Source organism: Tripterygium wilfordii, chromosome 15 (genome assembly GCF_013401445.1).
Source record: "Tripterygium wilfordii isolate XIE 37 chromosome 15, ASM1340144v1, whole genome shotgun sequence".
Lineage (NCBI taxonomy): Eukaryota > Viridiplantae > Streptophyta > Magnoliopsida > Celastrales > Celastraceae > Tripterygium > Tripterygium wilfordii.
The window spans coordinates 10,023,235-10,050,826 of NC_052246.1; the positions used below are offsets into that span (position 1 = coordinate 10,023,235).

General features: G+C 36.5%; 4 protein-coding genes and 1 pseudogene across 15 annotated transcripts; 3 read left to right on the forward strand and 2 right to left on the reverse strand.

The window, feature by feature from the left end:
- Positions 1-3,209: 3,209 nt before the first annotated feature.
- On the reverse strand, positions 3,210-4,798 carry LOC120017124 (expansin-like B1). The gene is made up of 5 exons (XM_038870214.1): positions 4,593-4,798; positions 4,389-4,495; positions 4,125-4,306; positions 3,754-3,886; positions 3,210-3,637 (listed from the first exon to the last, which is right to left on the reverse strand). The coding sequence occupies exons 1-5, from the start codon at positions 4,735-4,737 to the stop codon at positions 3,440-3,442; spliced, it is 765 nt and encodes a 254-aa protein (XP_038726142.1). The 5' UTR covers positions 4,738-4,798; the 3' UTR covers positions 3,210-3,439.
- Positions 4,799-7,649: 2,851 nt separating this feature from the next.
- LOC120017123 (haloacid dehalogenase-like hydrolase domain-containing protein Sgpp) lies at positions 7,650-9,955 on the forward strand. The gene is made up of 5 exons (XM_038870213.1): positions 7,650-7,896; positions 8,614-8,728; positions 8,941-9,092; positions 9,160-9,421; positions 9,510-9,955. The coding sequence occupies exons 1-5, from the start codon at positions 7,730-7,732 to the stop codon at positions 9,699-9,701; spliced, it is 888 nt and encodes a 295-aa protein (XP_038726141.1). The 5' UTR covers positions 7,650-7,729; the 3' UTR covers positions 9,702-9,955.
- A 58-nt stretch (positions 9,956-10,013) lies between these two features.
- Positions 10,014-24,167, reverse strand: LOC120017125. Of its 10 annotated transcripts, none has more exons than XR_005472101.1 (4): positions 22,876-24,167; positions 22,660-22,766; positions 21,505-21,575; positions 21,272-21,404 (listed from the first exon to the last, which is right to left on the reverse strand). XR_005472101.1 is itself a non-coding variant. In XM_038870221.1 (3 exons), the coding sequence occupies exons 1-2, from the start codon at positions 22,941-22,943 to the stop codon at positions 22,667-22,669; spliced, it is 168 nt and encodes a 55-aa protein (XP_038726149.1). In that variant the 5' UTR covers positions 22,944-24,167; the 3' UTR covers positions 10,014-10,145; positions 22,660-22,666. The 10 variants fall into 10 exon arrangements, 7 of the variants coding, with proteins under 7 accessions (XP_038726149.1, XP_038726150.1, XP_038726146.1 ...); XR_005472100.1 differs by having other exon boundaries at positions 21,505-21,607; XR_005472099.1 differs by having other exon boundaries at positions 21,505-21,661.
- LOC120017122 (nuclear intron maturase 2, mitochondrial) lies at positions 11,061-16,131 on the forward strand. Of its 3 annotated transcripts, none has more exons than XM_038870209.1 (5): positions 11,061-13,604; positions 14,337-14,660; positions 14,765-14,857; positions 14,932-15,136; positions 15,312-16,131. In XM_038870209.1, the coding sequence occupies exon 1, from the start codon at positions 11,283-11,285 to the stop codon at positions 13,497-13,499; it is 2,217 nt and encodes a 738-aa protein (XP_038726137.1). In that variant the 5' UTR covers positions 11,061-11,282; the 3' UTR covers positions 13,500-13,604; positions 14,337-14,660; positions 14,765-14,857; positions 14,932-15,136; positions 15,312-16,131. The 3 variants fall into 3 exon arrangements, with proteins under 3 accessions (XP_038726137.1, XP_038726140.1, XP_038726138.1); XM_038870212.1 differs by having other exon boundaries at positions 14,337-14,627; XM_038870210.1 differs by having other exon boundaries at positions 11,061-13,500.
- On the forward strand, positions 14,365-21,846 carry LOC119979859 (annotated as a pseudogene).
- Positions 24,168-27,592: the final 3,425 nt, after the last annotated feature.

Here is a 27,592-nt window from a genome sequence, read left to right on the forward strand (position 1 = left end):
TGAACAACAAAGGTATTGGCATTTGACAACAGTGACAATAGAAATCAGTCATGAGCCAACAGATACAATCAAACAAAAGGAAAGTGTTTTGCTAATTTTAAAATTGAGATTATAACTATAATTAGTACATATAGCTAAATCTCATTAATGCAAGAAATTTCTAGTTGCTCTTTGGGCTTGCAGAAATCAATTACAAACAAGATCCACAATCTATGGTGGGTGGATTTGAAAGGCAGCTAACTATTTTTGTACTTGGCAAGAAGGATTAACCCGATTGTGATTGACCGCCACATCTACATCCAAATCCGAAGAAGTGGAGAATCCGCAACTAAGAAGAAGGATGACTGAAAAAGAAGGGGCTTCGGAGCTAAGATTCAGGCTAATAAGCAAGACTTAGATTATCAAACAATATTTTTTCTAGAGATGAAGATGCTCTTGCTTCGCCACTGTCGAAAAAAGAGGTGGTCGAGCCTTGAACAAGAAAATTCTCAGGTAAGGGATCCCGTTCTTTATTTAGAATGAGGGATCCATCTGACACCATTCATTTGGTGTAAGTCTGGTCCTCACACGTAATGAGTCTCACTCGTGAAAGGTGTGGGATGGATCCCGTAGTTTAAATAAAGTGTGAGATCCCTCACCTGAGGAGCCTTCTAGGATAATAATGTCACACAGTAACTACTATTGTTATATGTGTTTGAAGTGTTGGTTATCATAATCTTTTTGAAGATGTTTAAAAATTTTGAAAATAAGTGTTGGTTATCATTCTAAATGTCTTGAAAATATTTGAACATGAAAGTTTAGGAGATATCCTAGTATCCACTACATCTTTGATTTGAACATTTTTAATGTTGATTTAGGTGGAAAATTAATTAATATGTATTTTTAAAAATCTTGCAAATTTAGGAGGAAAAAAAGTCAAATGTATTCAACTTTTATACTTGTATATATTAGTATGATAACTAAAACATAATAAAAATTGAAATATCTGAAAAATAATAAGAATTAAAAAATCTAAAAAAAATAGAAAGTTTGGGAGGAAAAAATGTGAAGTTTTATTATACTTTTATACATATTTTTTAAAATTAGTAATAAATAATCGTTATATTATAATTTAAATAATGATAAAGAATAATCATTAAATTATTAATTAGAGTTTAGATAAAGGATAATTTAAATTGTTGTTAGACGATTATGACTAAATAATTAAAACATAATAAAAATTGAAATATGAATTAAAAAATCTAAAAAGAAAGTTTGGGAGGGAAAAAAATGTGAAATTATATTTTACTTTTATATAGATTTCAAATTCATGTGAAGTCTGCAAATCTCTGTCTTGGGCAGTTGCGATTTGTCCAACCGCCCAAACTAAATTTAAATGCTTTAATTTGGAGTCTACTCCACAATGAAGTAGACTGCTCATGACTTCATGAGTCGAGAATTAGAGCCATTGATATTGTGAGGGATGGTGGAGATGCATTGCCGGGAAAGCTCGGCCAGGACACACTCAGTGGAAGCATCTGTGTTGGATTTGGTGAGTTGAAATACAATGATTGATGGGTATGTGAAGAATAGGGATCTGAAGTCTGCAGGTAAGCTATTCGATGAAATGCCCCAAAGAAATATTTCACTTGGAATTCAATGATTTCAGGGTATGTAGGGATTCCAAACGATGCAACTTTTGTTGGGTTTTAACTGCATGCACGCATCCAGAAATGGTTTGGAGGTTTGGTGGTACTTCAATATAATCCAAAGTGTTTACAAGATTGAACCAAAGGTGGAGCACTATGGTTGCATCGTTGATCCCGCCAAGGCTAGTTTGATGAAAGATTCATAAGAGCTTATAATTAAAATGGCTATCAATGCAGGGCCGGCGCTATGGGGAGCCTTACTTTCTGCAAGCACTAGTCACTAGCCATTCAAATTCGTAGCCGGGGGAATTGTGGCCACACGACTAATTGACGTGGAACCAAATGATATCGGGCCTTATGCCCTTAGCTATTATGTTATCAAACATTTGTGCTGCAAATGTGAAATGGGATGATGTCAAAATGTGAGAAAGTTGATGAAGAAAAAGGGATTGTAGAAAGAAGCGGGGTCCAGCATGGTTCATCTAAGAGAGTTGGGTTCAGAATCTTCAAAGTCAGATGATTCATTCAATAAGAGAAACATGATCTATTCAATGTTAGGCAAGATTGGTGCTTGGATGAAATCATCTTGTAGAGAATTAGATACATTTTAAGAGCTTTATAGTAAGGGGAAATTATTTCAATTCTTTTTTCTCAAGTGGAAGATGCATTTTGGACAAGAATGTTTGTGATTGCTGACATTGGTCGAAGATGGACGAGAATGGCTTGGAAGCAAAGATTTTCATGCTAGAGGTTAGTATTTCAAACTGCAATACATTTCAGATAAACTAGTAAATTACACAGTTGATTATAGTAGAAGATATGAGTGCTTAACCTTCAATTTCTTGTATTACTTTCACCTGTGAATCCCACAATACACCCACTACAAAAGATCACTGACACTGGTGTATTGTTTTAATATGCGCTGTGAACGTAAGATATCAGTCATTCTAAACATATTTTCATATTTGGGGATGAAACATGTCATTTTGTCGCAATTTTTTCAATTGGTTGTTCAAAAGTTAAAAGAGTTCCTGTTTCACTTTATTTAATTAATTATTGTTTATCCACTCCCATTTATAGAGTTTACACTTCTAATCTTTACATATTCCTAGTAAACATTTTGAACAACCGATTGTTCTCTCTTTATTTAGGATAGTTTGGATTTTGAATTTCGAGGACAAATTGTATTAGTTTGAAATGATATTAGTCACAGCACTGAATTTGTCTTTTGAACTCTGCAAGTCCATCTCCCAAGAATTTGTCTTTTGAACTCTGCAAGTCCATCTCCCAGGTCCAACTTGCTGGCATCATCTTTAGACTTGAGCTAGAGATAGCTGGAGATATTCTTAGAAGAAGCCTGTTAATCTATACTTCCTGTGAGACTAACGGAAATCCAATTTTTAATTGAGGGGCAATTATTGGGCAAAACTAGGTCAAAGTCTCAGTTTTTGTGAAGGAACTACGTATGAAGGAAGAATAAAGAATAACTGTGAAATCAAAAACTATTTTGTGAAGTAACAACTTGATTCTTTTTCTCCAATAATGAAAAAGTTCACCAGTAATAAGACATTTGAACATCACTGCTTTAAATGAGTAAAGTTTCAATTCTTTGTTATTTAACTAGCAATTTCGAGTCAACGTCACAATGATTACATTGAACTATTGAAGAACGTCTCTTATTCAAAGCCAATAAGAATAAGATAATTAGCAAATAAAAGGGAATACATATCTATGTGTGTGAAATCACTAGGTCTTGGTTCAGTGGTTAACCAGGACAAATGAGTTATACAATCTGGTGGTGCATGAGCCTATTAGTTCACTTGTACTCCTGTGTCATATGTTTCCCCATGCTTCCAGTCTTGTGGTATGTTATTGACAGGAATAACCCATGTTTCATCATCATCGTCGCTGAATAACATCCTTAGCGTCAAGGGACCACTAGGCGGAGAAGTAGTTGTCCACACCGCTCCATAGCTTCTATCTAAGAGTTTGCACTTAAAATTTTGTGTCTGCAGACATGAAAAATAAAGTTAATCATAGTATTTATGTTGGAATGAAAAATTTTCTGAAAGGAAATCAAGTTTTCATCGTAAAAATTGCCAATTTCTCATGAAGTGCACATTACCTCACATAGCTGCACAGCAGTGATATCCTTCTTGCCTTGTTGATACCTTATCACAAAAGCCAAATAATGAGGATAGGTGCTGTTCTCATCAATCTTGATCGTGATATTTTTGTTCGGATAGCTGCATGAAACACTGTATGGAGAGAAGAGAGAGAGAAAGTGAGTTCTTATGCTAATCCAATAGTTGCCACCTGCTGTGTTGTTGAGAATTTTTGAAGAATACTTGAGTATGCACTTTGCTCTGATAGTAGAGATTTTGTTTATGAGCAACAGATAGTATCTTTCTTTTCTCTTTGATTCAACTGGTCATATTAAGTCATCCTTCTTTTTGAAGTTACAAGGAAATGCAGCTTTTGTACATATTAACTTACCGTCTGTATTCAATATCAACCACGCCACGGGCTAGCAGAGATGCACCTGCATCTGTGGTTTGGGCCATGCGAGAAAAGGCTCGTCTAGTAAGAATGAAATCAGTTTGAGGACCTGAGCCTTGGTCAGTTATAACAACATTCACTCCTTTGTCTGTGCAATAGTATTTATCGGTGCACCTTACCTGAACAGGAACAATTTCATGAGTAGCACTGTCTCAATGTTATAATTTTAGGTTTGGGATATACTATGATTGTTAGACATACCTGGTAGCATGCACCACAGCCGACACCGTTTCGATAGAGTTCAGATGCAGCAGATACATCTCCACCGTTAATCGTTGCTCCAAAGGAACCAAACCCACATGCACCGACTGGATCAAGCGAAAAGTTAGGTAAGAACACATGTTCAATAGCATAACATAACGTAACAGAAGTTGTTCATATATTTGGTTTATAATGTTCTCTTACTTTCTGTTCCTTGGACGTCAGAATCTGGGTAATAAGCTGCTTTGGAACTAATGAAGCAGTCGCTGCAAGTCGTAGCAGAAGATAGAGTTTGCAGGAGAAGCAAAGTTGCGAAAAAAGGAAAAATGGTTCTCAGAGAGACATCCATTGCAGGGATAAATAGCTGGCCAGGGAATTGATATCAAAGAGGATAAGATGGTAAGAGCTATGCATGAAGTGAAGAAGGTTTCCAGTATTTATAGTGAAATAAGGGGTCCAGCTGCTTTGGTTTGGTAAAACAAAGTCAAGTTTGACATTCTGCTAAAAATACTATGGTGGAGTTCTGCCAGAATTGTTTCTTAGCTACCCTTCCTAGACTGACTCGATTTAGAGATAAGTAGAGATCTTCTCTTTGACCATTCAAATTATATATCGAGTTTCCTTTCTTGAGTTCAAGTCGTTGGTATTAACAACAATAGTCATCAGTTAAACCTTGTTCTGGTGTGAAATGTTATTAAGCAAATTCAAAGTTTAATCAAGCCAAATACTACTCTGTCTGGTAATTATAACAGGTGCTTCTAATTTCAAACAAATTCTGCTGTCATTATCGTCTTTCATGTCAAAAGCATATTATTACATAGATAAAGCATAAACCTTGGCTGATTTGTGCACACTAGCTATTTGACTATGATATGTGAAATTGCCAAACAGAGGGAGATTGGCGGCAAGTAGGTAGAAAATTGAATCCATTAACTTGTAAATACTTTGAATCAGAAACTACACAAGGATTTGGCTTGAGAAAAAAGAAATACTAGAGGGACATAGTTAGACACATATGCACCAAACAACCCTATGGGCTAACCACTCAAAGGAGGCTGAGTTGACTAGGGATGAATCCTTACAATTGGGGGACTCAAGTTAACTCTCACACACCCGACCAACCACAATGATGGTTTTTTGCTGGGGACAATGTATTGGAAGAAGTGTTTTGTTGATGCGGTTGGGTAAACAAAATATATTGGTATAATGGTGTAATTTGCTGCATTTATTTTTGGTATAATAGATGTGGATCCAACATTGATTTTTGTGTAAGAAAGTGAGTGTGTTAATGGTGGGACCCACATGGAGAGTAAACATGGGGGTATGGGCTTTGTCATTCTCCCATGTACCCGCCCTCATGTTGGTCCAAACAAAATGGAGCCACCAAATTGGCTCCATTGGGAACCATTTTTTCTCCATGCCCAACTCTCCATGCCTTTTGAGGTAATCACCCAAAGGTGGCCGAGTTGATTGGTGATGAAGCCTTATAGTTGGGGGACTCAAGTTCAACTCTTCATACCCTCTAAGGTAATCATCCAAAGGTGACCGAGTTGATTGGAGATGAATCTATAGGGTTGGGGGACTCAAGTTCTAACTCTCCACAAGCTATGGGATTAGGCATCTAATGATATTTCCCACTAGCTACGAGAGAAAGTAAAGAAGATTTAAGGGAAACATCCATCTCCATATTTTAACAAACAGCACTAATATTGCTAAAAAAGGGTGAGCCAGGAAGCAACTTTAAGCGATTTCTGAATTAAGTACTGGTAATTCCTGCTGCAAGTTCATTTCCATTGTGAAAGCTGATTGGGTATTTTTCATTGACAAGTTGGAGAGGAAGGCATGCACAGAAAGCCATCTTAGACTTGTGTAGAACCACATCAGCCATGACATGGAAACCATTTTAGGGAGGGACCCCGTCTTTCATATCAACTGTTCTATACTCATTAGTGTTGTTAGCCATCACAAGAAGTTATAGTTGATTACTAGAGGAAAAAATGTGTACGTCTTTATTCAGACATGACATAGAGATTGTTTTCGTGATTTGAACCTGTGACATCTAAATTATGGTGATATCTTTTTGATGAGGTAATATATTCGGTAAGCTTGACGAAATAAATTTTTTATTTTTATTTTGCAAGAGGAAGTAGCAAATTTGCACTCGAACTCCTGCACTTTCGAGGAAATTACTAATTTATAAACAACAATTATAGGTATAAATATAGAAAAGTAGTAGGAAAACGTGATTGGGGTAAGAAGAGAAGCCCCTCCTTTAATCATTTTTGATGCATTATTTATTATTTTTTGGGAATAGTGATATCAAATAAAGAAAAAGGAGTGACTAAATGAAAAGAGTAGAAAATGGAGGACAACTAGCTGCATATTTCCCAAGTCTTCAGGAAAATTGAAAATTTGTAGCCACTCATTTTGTATTTTTTAGCCATAAGGAAAAAAATTATTTTGAAAAAAAAAAAGCACCCAAGATAGGGATGGTAAAAAAAAACTGATCCGAGCACTATCTATAGGATACTCGGTCCATTTAAAACTCGAAAACCGATCCTATAGGGTTTGAAAATGATTTTGGTTTTCCTTTTCAAGCCTGTTACGGTTTAGGGTTAGGTTCGGTTTTTTATGCCGAGTTTAGGGTACTCAAACCGTTTAATTAAAAAAGTGAATTATAGTAATAACATTATAAATCATTTATATAAAGGTATATTATTAGGATGTTAAATTTTAACATGATCAAGCATATTAAATAAAATAATATAATAGAATTTTTTTTTGATAAGAAATATAATAGAATTATAGATTAAACATTTAAAATATAACAACATGATAAGTCAGATTAAATGGTAAACGGATACTCGATGGTAAATGGTTATGTAACGATTCCGGTTTTAGAAATTTAAACGGTTTTTAAAACGGTTTTGAAATGGTTTTGGTATTGGGTACCTTAAATGGGAACAGTTTTGATATTCACTAATTGAAAGGGTACCCGACCAAATTATTAAGTTGTGGACGTCCGCACTTGAGAATTTCTGTGTGTGTATATATATAGAGCAGTAGAAATAATAATTTTACTTATTTAAATACAAAAAATAATTTTAAAGGAAATAAATTAACAAATTCATTGTCCAAGACCCAATTCAGAGCAAATTTGATATATTTAGTTATAAACAGATACAAAATGAAATTATGTAAAATTTATGGGAGGATAGTATTATTATCAAATAAACTGTAGGGACAAAAAAAGAAGGAAAAAAATGAAGCTCTGTCGCTGAAAGCCTCAAACCACTTGGCGTGCTTTGGCTTCCTTCTCTTGGTTCTCTGCACATATTCTTATGCCTTTTCTTCAATTCTTATTAAATCCCACTCGATTCAACCTCTTCTACAATACATTTGGAGGTAATTCTCAAATCTCAGTAGCTACAGAGAAAATTTTTCTTCGAAATTTTTGGGGTAACCATCAAAGGATGACGCTTTCGTCCAGTGAAACCTCTGTTGACAGGTAATTTGTACGATATTTGACAGTGATTTTCTTCGAATTTTTTTGGGGTAACCATCAAATCTCGTTTTGGAGCTTCCTTTGATATACCGTCTTAACGATTCAGGAGATTTGATGCAATGTGATAATGATTCAATCGCATAGAAATCAATGCGTTAGTAGAATCGTGGGGGTTGGATGCTTTGCTTTATCATCAGGCCTTCTATTTTCCTTACTATCTTTCTGTCTATAATGCTTTTATTTGTTGATCGCTGTGTTTTAATGATTTTATCAAGAGAGCCCATTGTAGGAGCATTATGTATCATTTTCTGTTTTTATGTCATCAAAGCCTTTCTCTGATGGATTCGTTTCCATAGGCCTTGTCAAAGTTTAGGGTTTAGATTTATCAAGTGTCATAGATTTGCACCATACTCACCATAGAAGTGCCATTGTTTCATTTATTGCTCTCAGAGTAGTTTTTTGAGTGATAGAATGAAATAAAATTTAATGGGAAAGCAAAGTAGTTTTACATCGCTGAGTGATGTGGTAAACCAAATGGCTAGATACTCGATGTTGATATAATTTTGGTGGGAATTTATTGGTCAAGAATGTGGTACCTGAACTAGTTGCAGAGCCGTTTAGATAAAATACTCATATGCTCTTCTTTTTTGTTTTTCTGGTTTAGAAATTGAAATGGAAATTTTATGCTCTTCTTTTTTTGCCTCTGTTTTATGGATGCAGTAAAAGTTGCCTTTCAAAACTTGCTCCGTTGCAAGCAGTGTTGTTCGATGTTGATGGAACTCTATGTGATTCAGATCCCCTCCATCACTATGCCTTCAGGCAAATGCTTCAAGAGGTACCCGTTTTTCTACCAATCATTATTTTCTGATTGTTTTCATTTGTATCATATTATGACGAACTTCACATAGTCTGCTACTAGTATTCATGTAACTGGAAGCATAATTTATGTTTTTTAGCTCATACGCTCAACATTGATGGATGTGTATGAATAAGCTGTGACTGGTACTATTTTTTGCATGAGATTGACTGACATGGGATTCCTTACAGATTAAGTTCAATGGCGGGGTCCCAATTACTGAGGAATTCTTCATCGAAAATATTGCTGGAAAGCATAATGTGGAGATTGCCTCGCGTCTCTTTCCTGATGATGTGCAACAAGGTTTGAAATTCATTGAAGATAAGGAAGCCATGTTTCGAAGGTAAACTCTTCTTCTCTTCTTTTTTTGCATGAAGACATGCCTCATAACTTCTTTGATGGGAAATCAGGTTGGTCCCTCAACAATTGACACCTATAAATGGTCTATATAAACTGAAGAAATGGATTGAAGATCGTGGGCTCAAAAGGGCTGCAGTTACTAATGCTCCCAGGCTAAATGCTGAACTCATGATATCAACCCTCGGCCTCTCAGATTTCTTTGAGGCTGTCATCATTGGTGATGATTGTGAGCACGCCAAACCACATCCAGAACCCTACTTGAACGCTCTTGAAGTGCTCAAGGTTTCAAAGGATCACACAGTCATTTTCGAGGTCTGCAGTCTCCCCAGACCCTGATTTTACTTATTGGTTTTGGGTTCTTCCTGGAAATTGAAATGTGCTCCTCCTTTTGTCTGGCTAGGATTCTGTTTCTGGTATAAAAGCTGGAGTAGCAGCTGGGATCCCTGTTGTTGGTTTAACCACCAGAAATCCGGAACATTTGCTGATGGAAGCAGAACCTACCCTTCTCATCAAGGACTATGAAGATCCGAAATTGTGGGCAGCTTTGGAAGAGCTCGATAAGAAGGGAGGTGTAGAGACAGCTGCCAACTAAATGTTATAAGTTTCCGCACTTGGTATGAAGCTGATAGATCTCTTCAGCAACAATTCAGTTGAATAAATCTGTTCAAGAGCGGTCTCTATATTCCCCTCGACGAGTTGTCAGACATTTGATGTCATGTTAGTTTAGTCAATTAATTGACGTTAAATTGGTTTATGGGCAGGCATATAAGCTAATCGGCCCTTGTACTGACCAGATTTATGGTTAACAATATATGATTTGAGGAATAAAATTATATGATTTAGGAAGATTTGAATACGATATTCCTGTGAAGTTATCTGTTGAGTGAATGAATCGGATTAAGAGCAAAATTTGAAATGGTACAGGCAGATTGATGAACTTTGTTGGCGGCACTTCTCCCAGTCCAACTAAAGCATGGTGCCTCTTTCCCATCAATACAGCAGGATGTTCATCCAGTAACTGTGCAAGTTGCTTTCCCTGCAGAAGAAGGAATGACAAAAGTAAATAACCAAGCAAAATAATGAAAAATTGAAAATCTCTAAAAATTCTTAATTAAATTAAAGTTAAGCATCCTTCTTGGTTTCTAGGAAGATCACCAATTCACCAAGAATACCAAAATAAACTTTTTTTCATGTGTGTGTGGAATCTTCTCTTTTTAAATTTTTTTTTTACTCCATTTGTCCAAGAAATTGTATATTAATGAAAGGTATATCCTTAACACCGAATGGGAAAAACCTTTTTATATATATATTTTTGATAATTTTACTCCATTTTTTGATTTATTTATGTTAGATTTTTTAACTAATTTTGTTCTCCAACAAGGGATATGCATGATTGTGAGGTCTTTCGTGAAAGTAGTGTTTATAAATACTACATAATAATTATCATCCTCATCTTTTTTTGGGTGACCGGGAAGGTCACAGCTCAATGGTCACTTTGAGACCCTTGAGACAGTTTTAAACCCAAAATGATCATCTCGTGCGCACAACGAGCCATCAAGTTAGTCCTGAGTTGATGCCCAATCCGCAAGTAAGAGTGTAAGACTGACCCGAGATCTAAAATAGAGCTCTTAACCTCTCATAAGAAGCAAGCCCGTGTCATCGGTCCTCAACCCACGGAACTCAAGAAACTCCAAGGACCAAGGAATTACGTCCCATCCCATTGGTTTGATTACCTGACTTGAACAATATGTTACCTCTAAACCCGACGATATGATCACTAGACTTACAACAAGATGCTTATCAGTTTCTCTATCAAATTAAAAATCATTTTTTATTATAAGTTTTTAGGCAACAAAATTTAATTTATCCATTTTGAACGAACTAAAAAATATGAGGCGGCTAGAATAGTCATTTGACATAGTTATGATGCCCTAAATCTTAAGATAAAAAATATTGCTAGAAAGAAAAATGAAAAAGCCAACCTCCCAGTCCCCAAGCGAACAAGAACAAAACTAGAATTCTCGAGTAAAGGTTGAAGTGTTGAACTGAAGATTGAGAGATCAAAGGCTGATTCGAGAGGAAAGTGAGAGCAACGAAGGAGACGAAGACAGACAGCAGAGGCGACATGCAGGGCTGAAGACATCGCTGGAACTTTCTATCACAAGCCACATCGATGCATCCTCGTCTTGCTATCTATACCCAACAAATTCTCAATAATGCCAATCGCATCCCTACCAGCATCACCACTACCAGGTTACTGTACTCCTGTTCCAATCCCTCAAAGTTTAGGACAAATGGGTTGGTATTGTCTCGTTTGCTTTCTTATTTCACACCGTTGCATAGGCGTGAACCCCCGGATCCCAATGACCCCTCTACCCTTATGAAGGAAGATGGAGTGTCAGTTTGTTCCCAAATGTGGATTGAGAATTTTCGAGACCCAGATAGAACTGTCACAAACTTGAGTTCTTATCTTAGGAGATTTGAGCTATGGGTGTTAGCTTATCAGAAAGTGTCTGCTGATGAGATGGGGGCGTATATGCCCCGTAGTTCGATAACTAAATCAGCATTAGAAGACTTGTTAAAGTTGCGCAATGCGGTTCTGGATGAAAGGTTTAAGTGGGGGGCAAGGTTGGATTTCATTATTAAATCACCAAAAGATAAGACCGATTATGCATCGTTGTCCAAGAGGAAGATCAAGGCGATTCTAACAACCACACAACCTGCAGCTTTTCAAGATAAGATAGTTCAGGAGGTGTTGTTTATGATTTTGGAGCCAATATACGAGGCAAGGTTCTCCCAGAAGTCGTTTGCGTTTAGGCCCGGAAGAAGCGTGCATACCGTTTTGAGGGTGATTAGGAGGAGTTTTGCAGGGTATTTGTGGTATATTAAGGGAGATTTGAGTACAATTTTGGATGGGATGAAGGTGGGGTTTGTGATAAATGCATTGCTAAGGGATGTGAGGGATAAGAAGGTGATGGATTTAATAAAATCAGCACTGGTTACACCGGTGATTACAACTCGGGTTGATGAGGGAGAGAAGAGAAAGAAGACGAAGAGGAAATATCAGAAGAAAAGGGTGTTGGCAGAAGACGAGCCAAAGCCTGACCCTTATTGGTTAGAAACCTTTTTTGGTTTTGCTCCCGAGGAGGCAGGGAAAGTTCCATCATGGGGACATTGTGGGATTCTTAGTCCCCTTTTGGCCAATATTTGCCTGGATGAGTTTGATAGATGGATGGAGAGGAAGACAAAGGAATTCTACCATCCATCAAAGAATGATGTGATATGGAACAACCCTGAAGGGGAAGCAGAACATGGGAATACGTCTTGGCCGGAATTTGTTCCAACCAGCGGACCTGACAAGACCAGAAAGATGGACTACATAAGATATGGGGGTCACATTTTGATTGGCGTTCGGGGACCAAGAGCAGATGCAGCGACATTGAGAAAGCAATTAATTGAGTTTTGTGATCAGAAATACATGCTAAAGCTAGATAACGAGAGCCTCCCTATTGAACATATAACTAAGGGTATAATGTTTCTTGATCATGTACTATGTCGAAGAGTTGTGTATCCAACTCTTAGGTACACTGCAACTGGGGGAAAGATCATTAGTGAAAAGGGTGTGGGCACTCTTTTGTCAGTCACAGCAAGCTTGAAACAATGCATCAAACAATTTAGGAAGTTGAACTTTATCAAGGGGGATAGGGATCCAGACCCGCAGCCTTGTTTTCGAATGTTCCATGCTACTCAAGCTCACACCAATGCGCAGATGAACAAGTTTTTGTCAACCATGGTTGAGTGGTATAGGTATGCTGACAATCGAAAGAAAATAGTGAACTTTTGTTCTTATATTGTAAGGGGATCCCTTGCAAAGCTTTATGCTGCTAAATATAAGCTTCGTTCACGAGCAAAAGTGTACAAAATTGGTGATCGTAATCTCAGCCGGCCTCTTAAGGAGAAGAAAGGGCAGTCACCAGAGTTCCATAATTTGCTGAGGATGGGTCTTGTAGAGTCTATTGATGGCCTCCAGTATACAAGAATGTCTCTGGTACCCGAAACTGACTACACACCTTTTCCAAGTAATTGGAGACCTGATCACGAGATAGCATTGCTTGAGTATATAAGACTTGATGATCCCAAAACTGTTGATGAGCAACGGAATAGCATTGGAGAACAAGGTCTAGTTTCACCGCAGGACTATATTTCAATGCTAGTTTGGAACTACAAGAGAAATGTTATTGCGATGGACCAGCTTTCCATGCTAAAGACAGCTGATAATAACAAGGAAAAAGATCATCAACTGCTGTTAGGTTCAAGTGATGGGCTCAATGATCAGGAAAACATGGAAGAGGATGAACAGATTAAAGGGTTTCGAGCAGCACATATGTAAGGTACATATCTTACACAGTGGTTTGGAGGGTTTTTTGTCATTTTATCCTTGTGACCAAGCTTTGTACTGGTTATTGGAGCAGAGCAGAATGAATTTGATGTCTCAGTAAGTGTTCACACCATGTTAGTGCAGAAGAAGTAAACTTTTAATATATCGAAATCCCAAATTTAATTTTCATGAAAATTTGTTACAATGATTACTGCCATTTCTTTGGTGATGTATTTTGAATTACTTTATTTTAACTGTAACTTTTTGCATGCCCGTAATATTTCCAAAGAATGCATTGAAGTCTCACTGCATCCAATACCCCTTAGTAAGAAATTATTAGCACTGTTTTCATTTCAATTCAATGTGTTCATCGGATGAATCATTCCTTGATTTCACGATGCATGATGCATGATGCATGATGCTTAGCGGTCTTCTACACTACTTCAGATTTTTATGCTTTGAAATTCCGGGTACGTGTCTTGCCTTAATATCTTTGGAAGTAGTTTGACTGAACTAGTGTATGATGAAACCTAATGTTAGCCACTCCTTAGGATTTGAAAATTTTACTCTTCAATAAAAAAAATGACAAGACTTACTGAAGATTATTTTTATGTCAGGGATTTTCTTTTGAGGATGACTACGTGGGAAAGTTATCATATTTAAATAACCCACCTTCATTTTTCTTATAAAAAAAGAAGCCCTATCTTCATTTTCAAGCTTGCTTTTTGTATAGTTTCATTCAGGAATAGAAGAAACGAATCTTTCTATTAGTTTTTGTTGCTTTAAAGTTCAGTAGTTTAGAATATATAATGGGAGGATTACATCTGATGTGCCCGTCCTTGTTGTTAGACTTGTGCTGAAAGGAGATACTATTGAAATGACTGCAAATGTATTCGATTTGACGATGGAGAGCAATGGAATCAGAATTTTTGAGCCTTTTGACACCTCGATAAAGTATTCGAATGCTTCTGGGAAGCTGAATATACATTTCTCTGTTTCGGATATATTCATGAACTTCTCATTCAGCATTTTGAGATTGTTTTTAGCTGTTGAAGAGGACTTGTTGGCATTTCTGACGATGACATCAAAACAAAATGACTGTGATCTGCTCAGAATTTGACAAAGTTGGAACAATTACAAGTATGTGGATACACTGGGGCATTCTTTCCTCTTGTGAGTACTGGAAGCATAAATTGCATTGAGTTTTTGAGTGTTTGACTGCCTTGTATTTAGCAGATCCCTTCAGTAACCAGGTATATGTCTTTTGTACTTTGTAGGGCTCGTGCACCACTCAGTTTTGCAGTCCTGGGTGACACTGAAATAAGATGTGGAAATCGTATCAATCTCACATGAAATGCTTAACTTTAAAGGTTGTCACTGCACATTAGACTGTTTTGTTTCCGAGATAACGTATTTGTAATCTGAAAGAACTGCCAATTAGCAGGTTCCTTCAAACCAAAGACATGTCTATTTTGCTTGGAGTGAGATTGATGGAAACAGACCACGTACCCCACGCAAAAAGATTATTGAATCAAGGGAGCTCTTATTATTCAGCTCAGCCTCAGAGAAAAGCAGTGTTGTTAAACACAGTATTAACCTTGCAAAGATCTGGAGCAGCGAGCGAGACTCAAAAAGTCGATGCACATTGGGTAAAAAACAGGTTTTTTTCTTTCTTTTTTTCTATACTTACCATCCTCAACTCATTTCGTTCTGTTCACATATCATCATTTCCTCTACATCTACTCATTTTGTTATGTTCACATACTGCTATTCAGATATCTGCATGTGACTGTCTTCACTTTTAAACATGATTTTGTTTTTCAGACTTCAGGTAATGATGGATTATGTATCATTTGAAGACCCATTTGTCCAGAGGGGTAATCACTGTTTTTCATCTACTCCTTATGTGCCCCATTTCACGATTATTTACTTTTCTTTCTCTTGTTTGAGTGATTATAATTTCAGTCATCTGATTTACATTAATCATATTTGTTCTTCGACATTTCAATGTTGGCCACAGATCACTGCATTATGTTTGAATCATAATATTACATGTGCTTGAAAAGCGTGATTTTTTTTCCATGAGCAGCCGGGATATTTGTAAAATTTGCCACTTGCCCATCATATATGAAACCTCAATGATCTTAAGTTGACAACATTCACAATGGAAAGTGGGATGGAGTTACTGCTGTTACAAACTAATATGCAGCTCAAGCAGCCAAGGGGCATGTCGTTTAGATTTTAGGTCCATTTCTGACCAATATCATCTTCTGAGACTGCCATGCAGCGACAATCATTTGCAGATTCCGTCATCATTAGGAGCCCCTGTATTGAAGTTGGATATTAGTTCCATTATCAGTTCTCATGGGCTGTTTTGTCATCGTTTGCAGCTTTAGTCCTCATACTCATTGTGATCTGAGGTTTTTTTTACTACCCTTGATGTATGAATTCAAATCTGGAAAGGCTCTAATGTTGGGAAGAGAACGGTGTATTTGCTAATATCCAGGGTCCAGCTGTTGGAAGTGTTTTAGAGCTGAAGAAAAATGTTTCAATGTCATTTATTGTCTCTTGAGAGAGCTCTCTTTCATCCAAGACATTTAAAGATTGGATTACTGATTTGAGGCGGTGCAATTTTTTTCCTCCTTTTTTTTTAAATGGTCATTTAGATGTTTATATTATAATTTTTAGAACTGTTTAGTTATCTTGTTTGACGGACCATGTAAAAAAAATGTTTCAAATTTATTGTTCTCATTTTGTTGGTCCACATATTAGAGGCACGAAAAATGATTGACTTTCATGTTGACTTCAAACATGGACTTTGTCTAAATCATACTCATAATTACATTGAAAATCAATATTGGGTATCATCTATAGTAGTTTTTATTGGGAACATTAGAATTAGTGTTATCAATGCACAAATCACACTTCAAGCGCAAAGATGTTGGATTGTTTCAAAGCGCACGCTTTGAAAAAAAGATATGCACGGGATCATAGGGGTCATTCCCGGCTTGACCAAAGATTGGATAAAATATCACTTGAGGTGAGTTTTGATAATTTTGAAGAAAGTATGCATGGGATCATTAGGGTCATTCCCGACTTGACCAAAGATTGGATAAAATCCTACTTGGAGTGGGTTTTGATAATTTTGAAAAAGGAATACACGGGATCACTTTGACTATTCCCGACTTGACCAAAAATGTTTGTTTTGCTTATTTTGGATGAAAAATCCCACTTAGAGTGGGTTTTGATAAGTTTAGAAACGGGCTATTTGGATAAGTTTGATGGAAAATCCCACATTGGAGTGAATTTTGATATTTTTGAAAAAGGAATTTTTGGGGATTGATCGATGTACCAAAAGGGTCCGCAATCAATTAAAAAAGTTCAATTCAAGCCATACTTACAATTATGTTTTTTATGAGAAAAGAAAAATTCATTTAAGCCTCATTGAATGGATCAAATATCTTTAAACCTACATTTGAGTTCTCAAATAAATTCTCCTAATCCCTAAAAACATATTTGTTTTCCGGTTTCACGAAATTCAAATGTTTTGAATGAATATCAACGGATCAAAAATGGGATCCAAAAAATACAGAAACAAGATCAAAGAAAAAGAACCAAGGAGATGTATCAGGGATTAAAGTATGAAATGGATCATTACCTTCTCCCATTTTTTCTGCTATTTCTCTTTTGTTTTTCTCCTCTCTCTTCTCTAGCAGTCGTGGATCCCTTTCCCAAAACCTATTTGTCTCCTAGTGTGTGTGGCGGCTGCGATTGTTCCCCCAAAATCTCCTGTTTTTTTTTTTTCCTTCTTGTGTTGAGCAGCCCCTCCCCCCAAAAGCAACCACACGTTTGCTTCTTTAACTTGTATTTTTCTTTCAAATCCCAAAAATGCCCCTTAAAGCCTATTTTTTTTTTCTCTTTTTTAAAACCCTCGAGACTAACCTTTCGTCTTTTCCTTTCATTTGCAAAACCCTAATAAATGTATCATACTTTCCCTCTTAAGGTTTTTATTTATTATTATTTAATTCTCTTATTTTTTAGATATTTTCTAGGGTTTAGTTGTATTGAGTTTGAGCTTCAATTTTTATAGGCTTATGGTACAAGAAATGAGTTTTAAGATTTTTGTATGCTTGTGGGTCCAAGAAGCAGACTTTTAATTTTTGTAAACTTGTGGGCCCACGAAATGGGCTTTTGAATTTTGGAACTTTTACATTTTTGTATTTTTGTTTTTATTAATTATTCTTCGACTGGACAAAAATCGATTAGTACAATTGTCCCCCTTTATATGTCTTTTATGGGTAGACAAATGTGTAGTTAGCCAAGTTTCGTACGGGAAGGATGAGGAAAGGTGCTCGGGATCACTGTAGTCATTCCAGACTTGACTAAAAAAGTACTCGGGATCACTATAGTCATTCCTGGCTTGGCTAAAATCTATGCTCGGGATCACTGTAGCCATTCCCGGCTTGACTGAAATCTGTGCTTGGGATCGATGTAGCCATTCCCAGCTTGGCTTAATAGAAAGATGTTTCGAGCAAGTGGTACGCCTTTGATTTAAGGAAAATGACTATGATTCCAATGATCCCGTGCACACATTTTTTTTCAAAATTATCAAAACCCACTCCAAGTGGGATTTTATCCAATTTTTGACCAAATCAGGAATGGCCACGGTGATCCCGTGCACCTCTTTTCCAAATTATCCAAAACCCACAATTTTTATTCATTTTTGCCCAAGATGGGGATGGTTGCAGTGATCCCGTGCACATTTTTCTCAAAACCACTCAAAGTGGATTTTTCACTACATTCCAATAAAACCCATCAAAATGGGATTTTCAAAATCAAAGCTTCGTCTAAAAATAATGAAACATTTCCACCCATTTCATGATACGTGATTTTTCGGGCATATGAAAAACTCATTAAAACAATTGGGACATACAATCATTCCTCAAAAACAAATTAGAGCCAAATAGGAAAACATTTAAAGGTAACCATTTTCGAGAGTTGTGGGGTGCCTAATACCTTCCCCATGCTTAATAGACCCCATTGCCCATTTTTCTCAAAGAGCATAATGGATGTCCAATTACATCCCAAAAATCAATTGGTGACGACTTCATTGTTTTTCATGCCAATTGCTTTAGTTGGCGACTTCACTAGGGACACTTGGTTGCTGTACCAAAGGGGTCGGGCCTTTTCTTGTGTTGGTGTTTTCCTATTTTGGCTCATTTGTTTATTTTGTTGTATAGTTTTGTGGAATCTAATGTGTTTGTAGGATTTTTGATTTTCATGAAATATGAGTATTTGAGTGTTGTTCAGGATACGGTATGGTCCCCCACACACACATCACTATTCACATGCACACAAATGGCCCATAAAACCCGGGCCCTGCTAGTGATTAGTGAGGGTTGATCTTTTGCTTTTGATAGATTTTGTCCTCACTTAAGCAAAGAAAAACTTCTTCCTGGATTGACGTCCCTTTAAGATATTGGGGGATGGGTTCAACTTCTAGATATGGTGTGCGAACTAACCTAATCTAGTGGCATGTCACTAGCTGCGTTATAGTTACATATGCCACCCATATGCATATTAGATAACCCTTAGATCTGGTTCGAGACCTTTAGAAATTTGTAGGAACTTGATTTTGTTTAGGAACAATGGAGGATTCTCCTATCGTTAATTCTATTTACTTTATGTACATTTATATACCTGGTACCTTTATTTCTTATTGGCATGTTTATATGTACTCAATACATACTTGTATACATACATTCATTGAACCACACATGAACATCTTTTATACACTTGCTATATATATGTTAGCCTAGGTTATGATCATATCTTCTTGATAATTACCCATACATATCCATATATACTTGTATACTTATACATGTTCATATACATACACTCTCACATGTCCATAAATGCTTGTACACTTATTAAACGTTCATATATACCTGCACACGCGTTAATTATCCGTGCATGTTCATATATACTTACACACTTGTTAATTATCCATACTTGACCACATATGCTTGTACACTTGTTAATCACTCATACATGTCCATATATATATCTTTCATTTATATTAATTGCCTTTGTATATAATTTAATTGTAGGACAATGCTAGAGACCAAAATATGACCCTCAAAAGTTTCCCAAATCTATATGGTATTAAAATAATCATTGATTAAACACACATATATAGGGCCCACCTCACATCCAACACTCCACATTAAATGGAAGTCACTTTTTGGGGGTCTCAAACATTATCCTTTAGTTGTTTTATACACTATATCTTTTATACTAATTCTTTCCCTATTTTTATATACTCCCATGCATTCACTAGACATATTCTTTGCAATTGGACAAGATGATGTTTTCAACACCAGTGATAGGGACTAGTAGCACAGTGCGAGACAGGGGAAACTAGAGACGCTTTGGAAAAGTTACGAGTAGAGCTTGGGGATAACTTAAAGGACGATTTATCATTGGAGTTTGTTTGAAAAACACAGTTTGAAAAACAAGCACCACCAGGATTGACACAATTTTGGGATGCTCAGAGCACTGAAGCACGTAAGAGGTTTGGAATGACTTATGGACATATCGGACACTAGTTAAATATTGAAGTACCTGTAACCCTTCTTCAAACTGCTATACATTATTGAGATCCCGCATATCGATGTTTTACTTTCAATTCTATAGATTTGTCTCATTTAATAGAAGAGTATGGTCAATTGTTAGAACATCGATATGCGAGATCCCAATAATGTACAACAGCTTGAAGAAGGGTTATAGGTATTTCAATATTTAACAAGTGTCCACTATGTCCATAAGTCCTTCCAAACCTCTTACGTGCTTTAGTGCTCTGAGCATCCCAAAACTGTGTCAATCCTAGTGGTGCTTGTTTTTTAAACTGTGTTTTTCGAACGAACCCTAACGATAAATCATCCTTTAAGCTATCCCCACACTCTACTCGTAACTTTTTCAAATGATCACTATGCTAATGATTCCTATCACTATATTCTTCTACTAATTTCCCCCAATTCTTCAACTACGAATTGCTGCTCCTATGTGTGGCTCAATTAATATATACCAAAAAGTGACGGAAAAAATAGTAGAAAGCTAAAATTCAAACAGTCAGCTTCGTAATACATAAAACAAGGGCATTGCCTATGTCAATGGGGGACGGCCAACAGTTTGAAACACACATTAAATATCACAAGTCAGTATTGGGGATAACTCATTTCATATTAATCCCTTTCTTATTTTCTACTGCGTAGAAACTCGTATCCAAATTCTGTTGCAGGAAATTCAAGTGGGGATGGGTCCTTGTGGAGAGTTTAGATACCCAGCTTCTCCGAAAAGCAATGGTACATGGAAGTTTCCCGGAATAGGAGAGTCTCAATGCTATGAAAAGGTGAAGTTGGCAATCTAAATGGTGCGTTGTCAAGAATAGTAGCCTATCAAATTCTACCACAAAGAATTATTAATTTATTAGGGGCCAAATTTTTTAGATCAATAATTGTAGCAAAACCCGTTGGGGGGAGGGGATTGGGGACAAGAATTATAGTAATGCAAAAGTTAGAGGATATCAAGTCATTATAACAAAGAACAAGGTATAAAAATCACTTCCTTTTTCAAAGAACTTCATTGTTAAACATGCTTTTTCTTTTTTTAACAGTACACGAGAGCTTCACTGGGAGCATCAGCAGAGGCAAAGGGAAAGAAAGACTGGGGAAGAAGTGGACCCCATGATTCTGGCCAATACAAAGAATTCCCAGAGGAGACTGGATTTTTCCATAGAGATGGAACATGGAACAGAGAATATGAACAGTTCTTCCTAAATGGTACTCCAGGAAGCTACTAAAGCATGCAGCCGAATTGACTGCTGGATACTGTAATGCAAGATACAGAGATGCTTACCTACAGATTGCACAGATGTCTAGTAAACATAGAGTCATGTTCAACTTCACCTGCATGGAAATAAGGGATAGAGAACAGCCTGGAAAAGCAAAATGCTCACCAGAAGGGCTAATTCTGCAAGTAAAGAAGGCCACAAAGGCTGCTGGAAGAGAACTTTCTGGGGAAAATGCACTGGAGAGGCATGAGCAGGTGCTTTTAAACAACTTTTGGCCACAAATAGGTCAGATTCCGTCAACAGATTGAGTGCATTTACATATCTAAGAATGAATAAAAAGCTGTTTGAAGCATACAACTGGCGGCACTTAGCAGAATTTGTTAGAAGTATGTCAGAAGGTGGTAAACAACCAAAGGCTAGCAAAGGATGATACACACAACTAACCTATACATTGGCTTTATCAAAGACAAGAACATGAAGATCAGCAAGGAAGCTGTTCTGGTGTAGAATAGTAAATGCATGTACATGAAAAACAGCGCATTATTTTATTCTTTCAATAAATTGGCTCATTATTTCATATCATGCTCTAATTCTCCAAAGATATTGATTAAATATGTTGTGTTTTATACAAATACTCCGGTGCCTACGCTTCAAGACAGAAATTCATAACTCAGGTGACTTACATACCCAATATGAACGGCATTCCATGCTACATGTTATCAGAAAATGCCTAAATATGAAACTGGAAATCAGTAGATGCTTCCACGCCAAAAGTTTCAAACAACTTCAAAACAATAAAATAGTAATACAATACAAAGAGGCGAAGTCAAAATATCGAATAACTGGCACAACGAGATTCACTTGCATTCAGTGCAGCAATATGCATAAAGGAAAGCTATCATCATGGAGCTGAAAAGACGTTACTTTAAGGAAACAAAATCAATATAACTGGTATCCTTTCTTCGTAAGTCCCAATCACAGAAATTCTTTACAAATAACAAAACCACATCAGAGGTGTTGCACATTCTGGCCCTAACTAAAGCAAAGTTTTCTGGTAGCAAAGAAGCAAGTTCAACTAAAAAAATTCCAGGAAAGATCCCTCACATGTACTAAATGATAGACACCAATTTGCCTCAGTTCGGTGCTCACCGTATTTAGCAAATGCGCTTACATGTGGATGGCAATCCCCACAAAGCACGGAATCAATATGGAACCGTCTAGTTTTCCACCACAATACAGTATGCCTCAACATAATATACTTTTCTATACACAAAAACGAAAAAGAAGATAGTGAAGAAAAAGAAAGAAAGAATAAATTACCACAGAATCAAGAAGGTGGCGAGGAGGCGGAGTTCCGACGGCGAAGATCTTCAACCAGATCTCCGAGCTCTTTCCGAGAGGACTCTCTACCGATCACGAAGCCGTACCTGAAGAAACATAGTGAAGATTGCTCCTAATAGTGAATTACTTCGGAAGAAGCAATGCAGGAGAAGAGGCGAAGTTACCCAGGAAAGTGAAAGAAACTGAAGGAATTACCAGAACGATACGGCAGAGAAGACGCCTGCAAACGCAATTGTTTGAATCAGAGTGATTGACTTCGCCATTCCTTTTAGTCAAATTGAAACGGCAGAGAAGCTCTCTAGTCTCTTACCCACTCGGGCATTCTAATTTATTAACAGTAACACTCGCTGTTACAGAAAGCCCTAACCTTAACTCCAGCTGCAATGATGGACTAAACCTCATATAAAGGGAGGGGAAGAACGAGGCCCAGCCCAAAATTCCAAAAACAAATTAAAAGAGACTGAGATCAGCCTCCACTCTCCAGACCAGAATCGAGTCAAACCCCAAACCATCCCATTCCGGCATGTACAGGAAAGACCATAACCGTACATTAGCCGGATTAGCGTTTTGAAAGACCATAACCTCCATAATCAACTCCGTAGAGGCTTTTGCTTGTTGCAAATTCATTCTGTTACCCTGACCTGGGTTTGTTACCTTCATGAAGAGGCCTCTCTGATCAGGGGAAATCATATAGGCTTTGTTTGAAGTCAAACATTATTGCTTGCCCGTTCCTATCTATCCTGTTGGATTTCAATGTGGATGATTGGTGTGATGAATTTATGATAGTTCGAAGACAAGAAGAAATTCAGAAGAGATTGAGAAGAAGAAAGAGAGAAGATGAAGAACTTGTTCACACACAATACAGAGTACAGACACACATCCATATACAATTATACATTATACGTACATATAAGAGATTAGAGATCGCGGACTCAGAAAGTTGGTGAATGTCGGCAAGGCAATAATAAGATTGCCAATACGCACGACGAGCGAACCAATACAAACATCTTCATCGTCCGCCCATTAAAGACACCAAGCAATTAATATCATACATGCATATAGATATAGCAAGCTACGTTATAGAAACACAAACATTAATAGTAAGGAAGAGATCTTTTGTTTCCCCTGTAATGGGAAGTATCAATTGAACATAGCCCGCACACAGTAACTAATTCAGAATCCAAACTCACTGGGGCACAATTAATGCTGACGGGTGACTGGGGCCTAGCCATAAAAGCCAGAAGCTTGGTCTCTTGCCTCTTATACATTATGCATATAAGAGATTAGAGAGAGGACTCAGAAAGTTGGTGAATGTCGGCAAGGCAATGATAAGATTGCCAATACGCACGACGAGCGAACCAAGACAAATATCTTCATCGTCCGCCATTAAAGAGACCAAGCAACTAGCTACGTTAGAGAAACACAAACATTGATTCTATGACAGTAAGGGAGAGAGATTTTGTTTTCCCTGTAATGGTAAGTATATCAATTGAACATAGCCTGCGAAGTTTATTTAATAGAAATTTCTTTTCTTTATTTAATTGCAAGTGGTATTTAGACCACAAAAAAAATGCAAGTGGTTGAATATAATAATATTGTGGTGGGTAATGATGAATGTGCGCCTTGTCAGCCAAGGAAATTAGAAATGTCTAAAAATAAGTTGAACGTAAAGACTTGGAGGCCAAACAATGCTATTTGTCGTATTTGCCGAAAGGGTCGAATCCACAAAACGATTGGAAGTTAAAGTTCATTTCTATAATTCTCTCACATCATAAAAGCATATGATATCGTCTACCAAAAGAGATGGAGCACCATACATAATTAGTTTATTATAAATCTATCTAAAAATTTTTTTATTATAAAAGCATATGGATGTCATCTACCAAAAGCGATGGAGCACCATACATAACGGGAATTTTATCTGCACACCACATAAACACTATCTTTACACCATTTTTAATTTTTTATAGTTTACATAAATATCTTGTATACAATGACATATTAATCTTTAAACTAAAAATTTAAGGCAAAATCATACTTTATGGGATGGTGGTTAGAATCCATTAGTTGTTGAAATTCCTATAATTGTTCAAATCAGCACCATTCATTCAATCATATGATCATGCCATGGAGACCTCAATATAGTTAAATTACTTTTTTATCCACTTTTTCACATTTTTTACATTTTTACTTCGCCCTTTTCTTCTACCTTTTTCATGCTTCTCCCAATCTCCCCTGTTTGTCTTTTTTGTCCATAAGCTCAGTTGATCTGTGCAGCCAACTCCGATGACAAACACAACAACAAATCCGATTACGTAGATCATGCGACAAACACAATAACCTCCGGATAATCAACGCCATTCACCTAACCGAAAAGCTACTCCCTGGCTCATCCCACCTTCTCCGAATTATGGTCGGAAATGGAAGTGGTCAACAGATGAACCCCAAAATCAATTGAGAGACGACGGAGGCCTATCTGATCTCAGACGAAATCTCCGTCATCATTCCCGTTCAAGTAATGATCGTAACCCATAAGGGAAATCACCAGAAAACCTTGTTTTGAATTTGAAACTCAGTGATCTATCATCGTATTTTTTTCATATAAGAATTCACATTTTTGTTGTTTTTGTTGATAATATTTATGGTTAATCATTTATAATAATTTATATGTATATGTAAAACTAATTTTTAATAATTTATTCATTATTTGGTGGGTGCTTTGCCAATATTTCTAATATTGAATAAAATAAGGGTAATTTGGTCTTTTTATTATAATTTTGTGTGTAGACTTATAATTTTTTGCTATAAACTTATGATGTTTAAAAAATGATGTAAAGATAGTGTTTTTATGGTGTATAGATAAAATTTACCCATACATAATTAGTTTTGGGCCAATGAATGGGCCTACGCTTTTTCTTATAAAAAATGAGTGGTTATTTGCACGCAAGTTTGGTCTCATTACATGTGTATTATTTTAAAAGATTTAAGTTTATTAAAATATCTTTATATGAAATCATCTTAAAACCTTTTACTTTTTGCGCCAATATTTTTTTCTCAAAACAATTGAATTAAATTAAACTTTGTAACTCTAATCATTTTAATTAAATATTTATACAAATAATCATCATCTCCTTGCCTTCCATATTCTCTTAGTCTCCCATCTTCTCCCGATATTAGATATCCATTGATACAAGAACAAGATCGTGATAAGGAGTTCAATGTTTTCGTGCAATTATATTGAAGAAGAGATGAAACATGTCAATATGGGGGCGAACTCTTGTAGGCAAAAGAAGTGACATATGCATGTGTAAAGATTCTCACCATTATCATGACTGCCAAAGTGTTGGGAAAAAACCATGTGTGAATGTCTCATTGAAACCCAAAGAGAAGTGTGTGCGCAAAAGTCCCATATTGGAAACTTAGGTGTTGTTTGGTATCACTTCCAAAAATTATGAAAACAAACATAAAAATCAAAAACTAAAAAACTAAAAATGAAAACATAAATTTGACTACCTGTTTGGTTGCGTATTTAAAACAGAAAATGAAAACATAAACATGATTCAAGATGAGATCGTCAAACGTGATGTCGTGAAACTCTGCTCTTGATTCAAAGAAAAAGTCAATGTCCGAAGTTTGGCCCAGGCGCGAATAGACACCAAAGCCTAGCCTGGGATAGACTCTACCTGAAGGCCGCCCCGAGACCAACTCGACCCCAACGACCATCCTTGGCTCGTAGTCCGACTCTTTTTAAGGGTGGGGAGGGGGAAGCTACCTCAACTTGTGAAGAAGTATTCAAAAATATGTGGATGGGTTTGAGAGTAATTATTCCGTTTTAATAGTTTAATCAATTATAAATCTTGTAGTTTGGTTTTTGTTTTATTGTTCTTGAACAAGAGTGTATAGACGTATATGTAAAATAAGGATTGATATTGATTGAGTTGGTCTCTGAGTTATAGTGATTGAACAAGTTGTCGAACGTAATTCTACATGAATCAGTCACAATTACATCCGTACATGAAAGGCCACTCCTATCATCTCATCAAATAGATACAGTTCCTCATTACGCTATACTAATGGACAAATGTAATAAGCCACTGCAAGGTTTGATTGCGTTGTTCAAAATGGAGAAAGTGTCATAGTGTGATCTATTTTGGAAAATGATGATTAGTCACGCCGTTTGTAACTAGACAATGTAATAAGGCAATATCCTATTGGGATACTTTGGCTTAAATAGATACAGTTCTTTATTACGCTGTCTTAATGGACAGTGTAACTAATTATTTTGACAGTGTAATAAGCCACTGTAAGGTTTGTTTGCATTGTCCAAAATAAAGAAAGTGCCTTAGTGCAAGATCTCTTTCGAAAAATGATGATTAGTCACGTTGTTTGCAACTAGACAGTGTAATAAGGCAATAACCTATTTGGATGTATTTGGATGCTTTGGCTCAAATGGATATGATTTCTTATTATGCTGTCCTAATGGACAGTGTAACTAATTATATTGACAGTGTAATTAATTAAATTCAATATGTAATAAGAAGTTAGAGCATAAAATCCCACGAAAATTCCATCTAAAATCATTTCAATTCATTTTCTATGAAAACTAAAACACTAACAAATTGACTCAATACCTTTTTTACACTGTCCATGAGAGAAGAAAGAGAGATTAATAAGAAAATAAACTCTTATGAGAGAGAAGCGGGAGAAAATATATAACTTTTTTTTATTTTTGTAATTTAATCTAAGTGGCATGCTGAGTTGGCATGCCACATAGATTAGGGAAGTATAGAGATGGAAAATTTAGGGACACATATCATTTTCGTTATCCATGCCCCAGCAAAAAATCACCATTGTGGTTGCTCTAATAATGGGCATAGGTAATGTATAAGGATTTGTCTTTTGCTGATGTGGC

Excerpts from the sequence above, each read along its gene's own strand:
- LOC120017124 (XM_038870214.1), bottom strand. The coding sequence starts at position 4,737 with ATGGATGTCTCTCTGAGAACCATTTTTCCTTTTTTCGCAACTTTGCTT. Across the intron at positions 4,496-4,592 it reads TGACGTCCAAGGAACAGAAA|TCGGTGCATGTGGGTTTGGT; the intron begins GTAAGAGAACAT and ends CGCTTGATCCAG. Across the intron at positions 4,307-4,388 it reads GCTGTGGTGCATGCTACCAG|GTAAGGTGCACCGATAAATA; the intron begins GTATGTCTAACA and ends GTTCCTGTTCAG.
- LOC120017123 (XM_038870213.1), top strand. The coding sequence starts at position 7,730 with ATGCCTTTTCTTCAATTCTTATTAAATCCCACTCGATTCAACCTCTTC. Across the intron at positions 8,729-8,940 it reads TCAGGCAAATGCTTCAAGAG|ATTAAGTTCAATGGCGGGGT; the intron begins GTACCCGTTTTT and ends GATTCCTTACAG. Across the intron at positions 9,422-9,509 it reads ATCACACAGTCATTTTCGAG|GATTCTGTTTCTGGTATAAA; the intron begins GTCTGCAGTCTC and ends TTGTCTGGCTAG.
- LOC120017122 (XM_038870209.1), top strand. The coding sequence starts at position 11,283 with ATGCATCCTCGTCTTGCTATCTATACCCAACAAATTCTCAATAATGCC.
- LOC120017125 (XM_038870221.1), bottom strand. The coding sequence starts at position 22,943 with ATGGCGAAGTCAATCACTCTGATTCAAACAATTGCGTTTGCAGGCGTC. Across the intron at positions 22,767-22,875 it reads TTCTCTGCCGTATCGTTCTG|GTACGGCTTCGTGATCGGTA; the intron begins GTAATTCCTTCA and ends ATGTTTCTTCAG.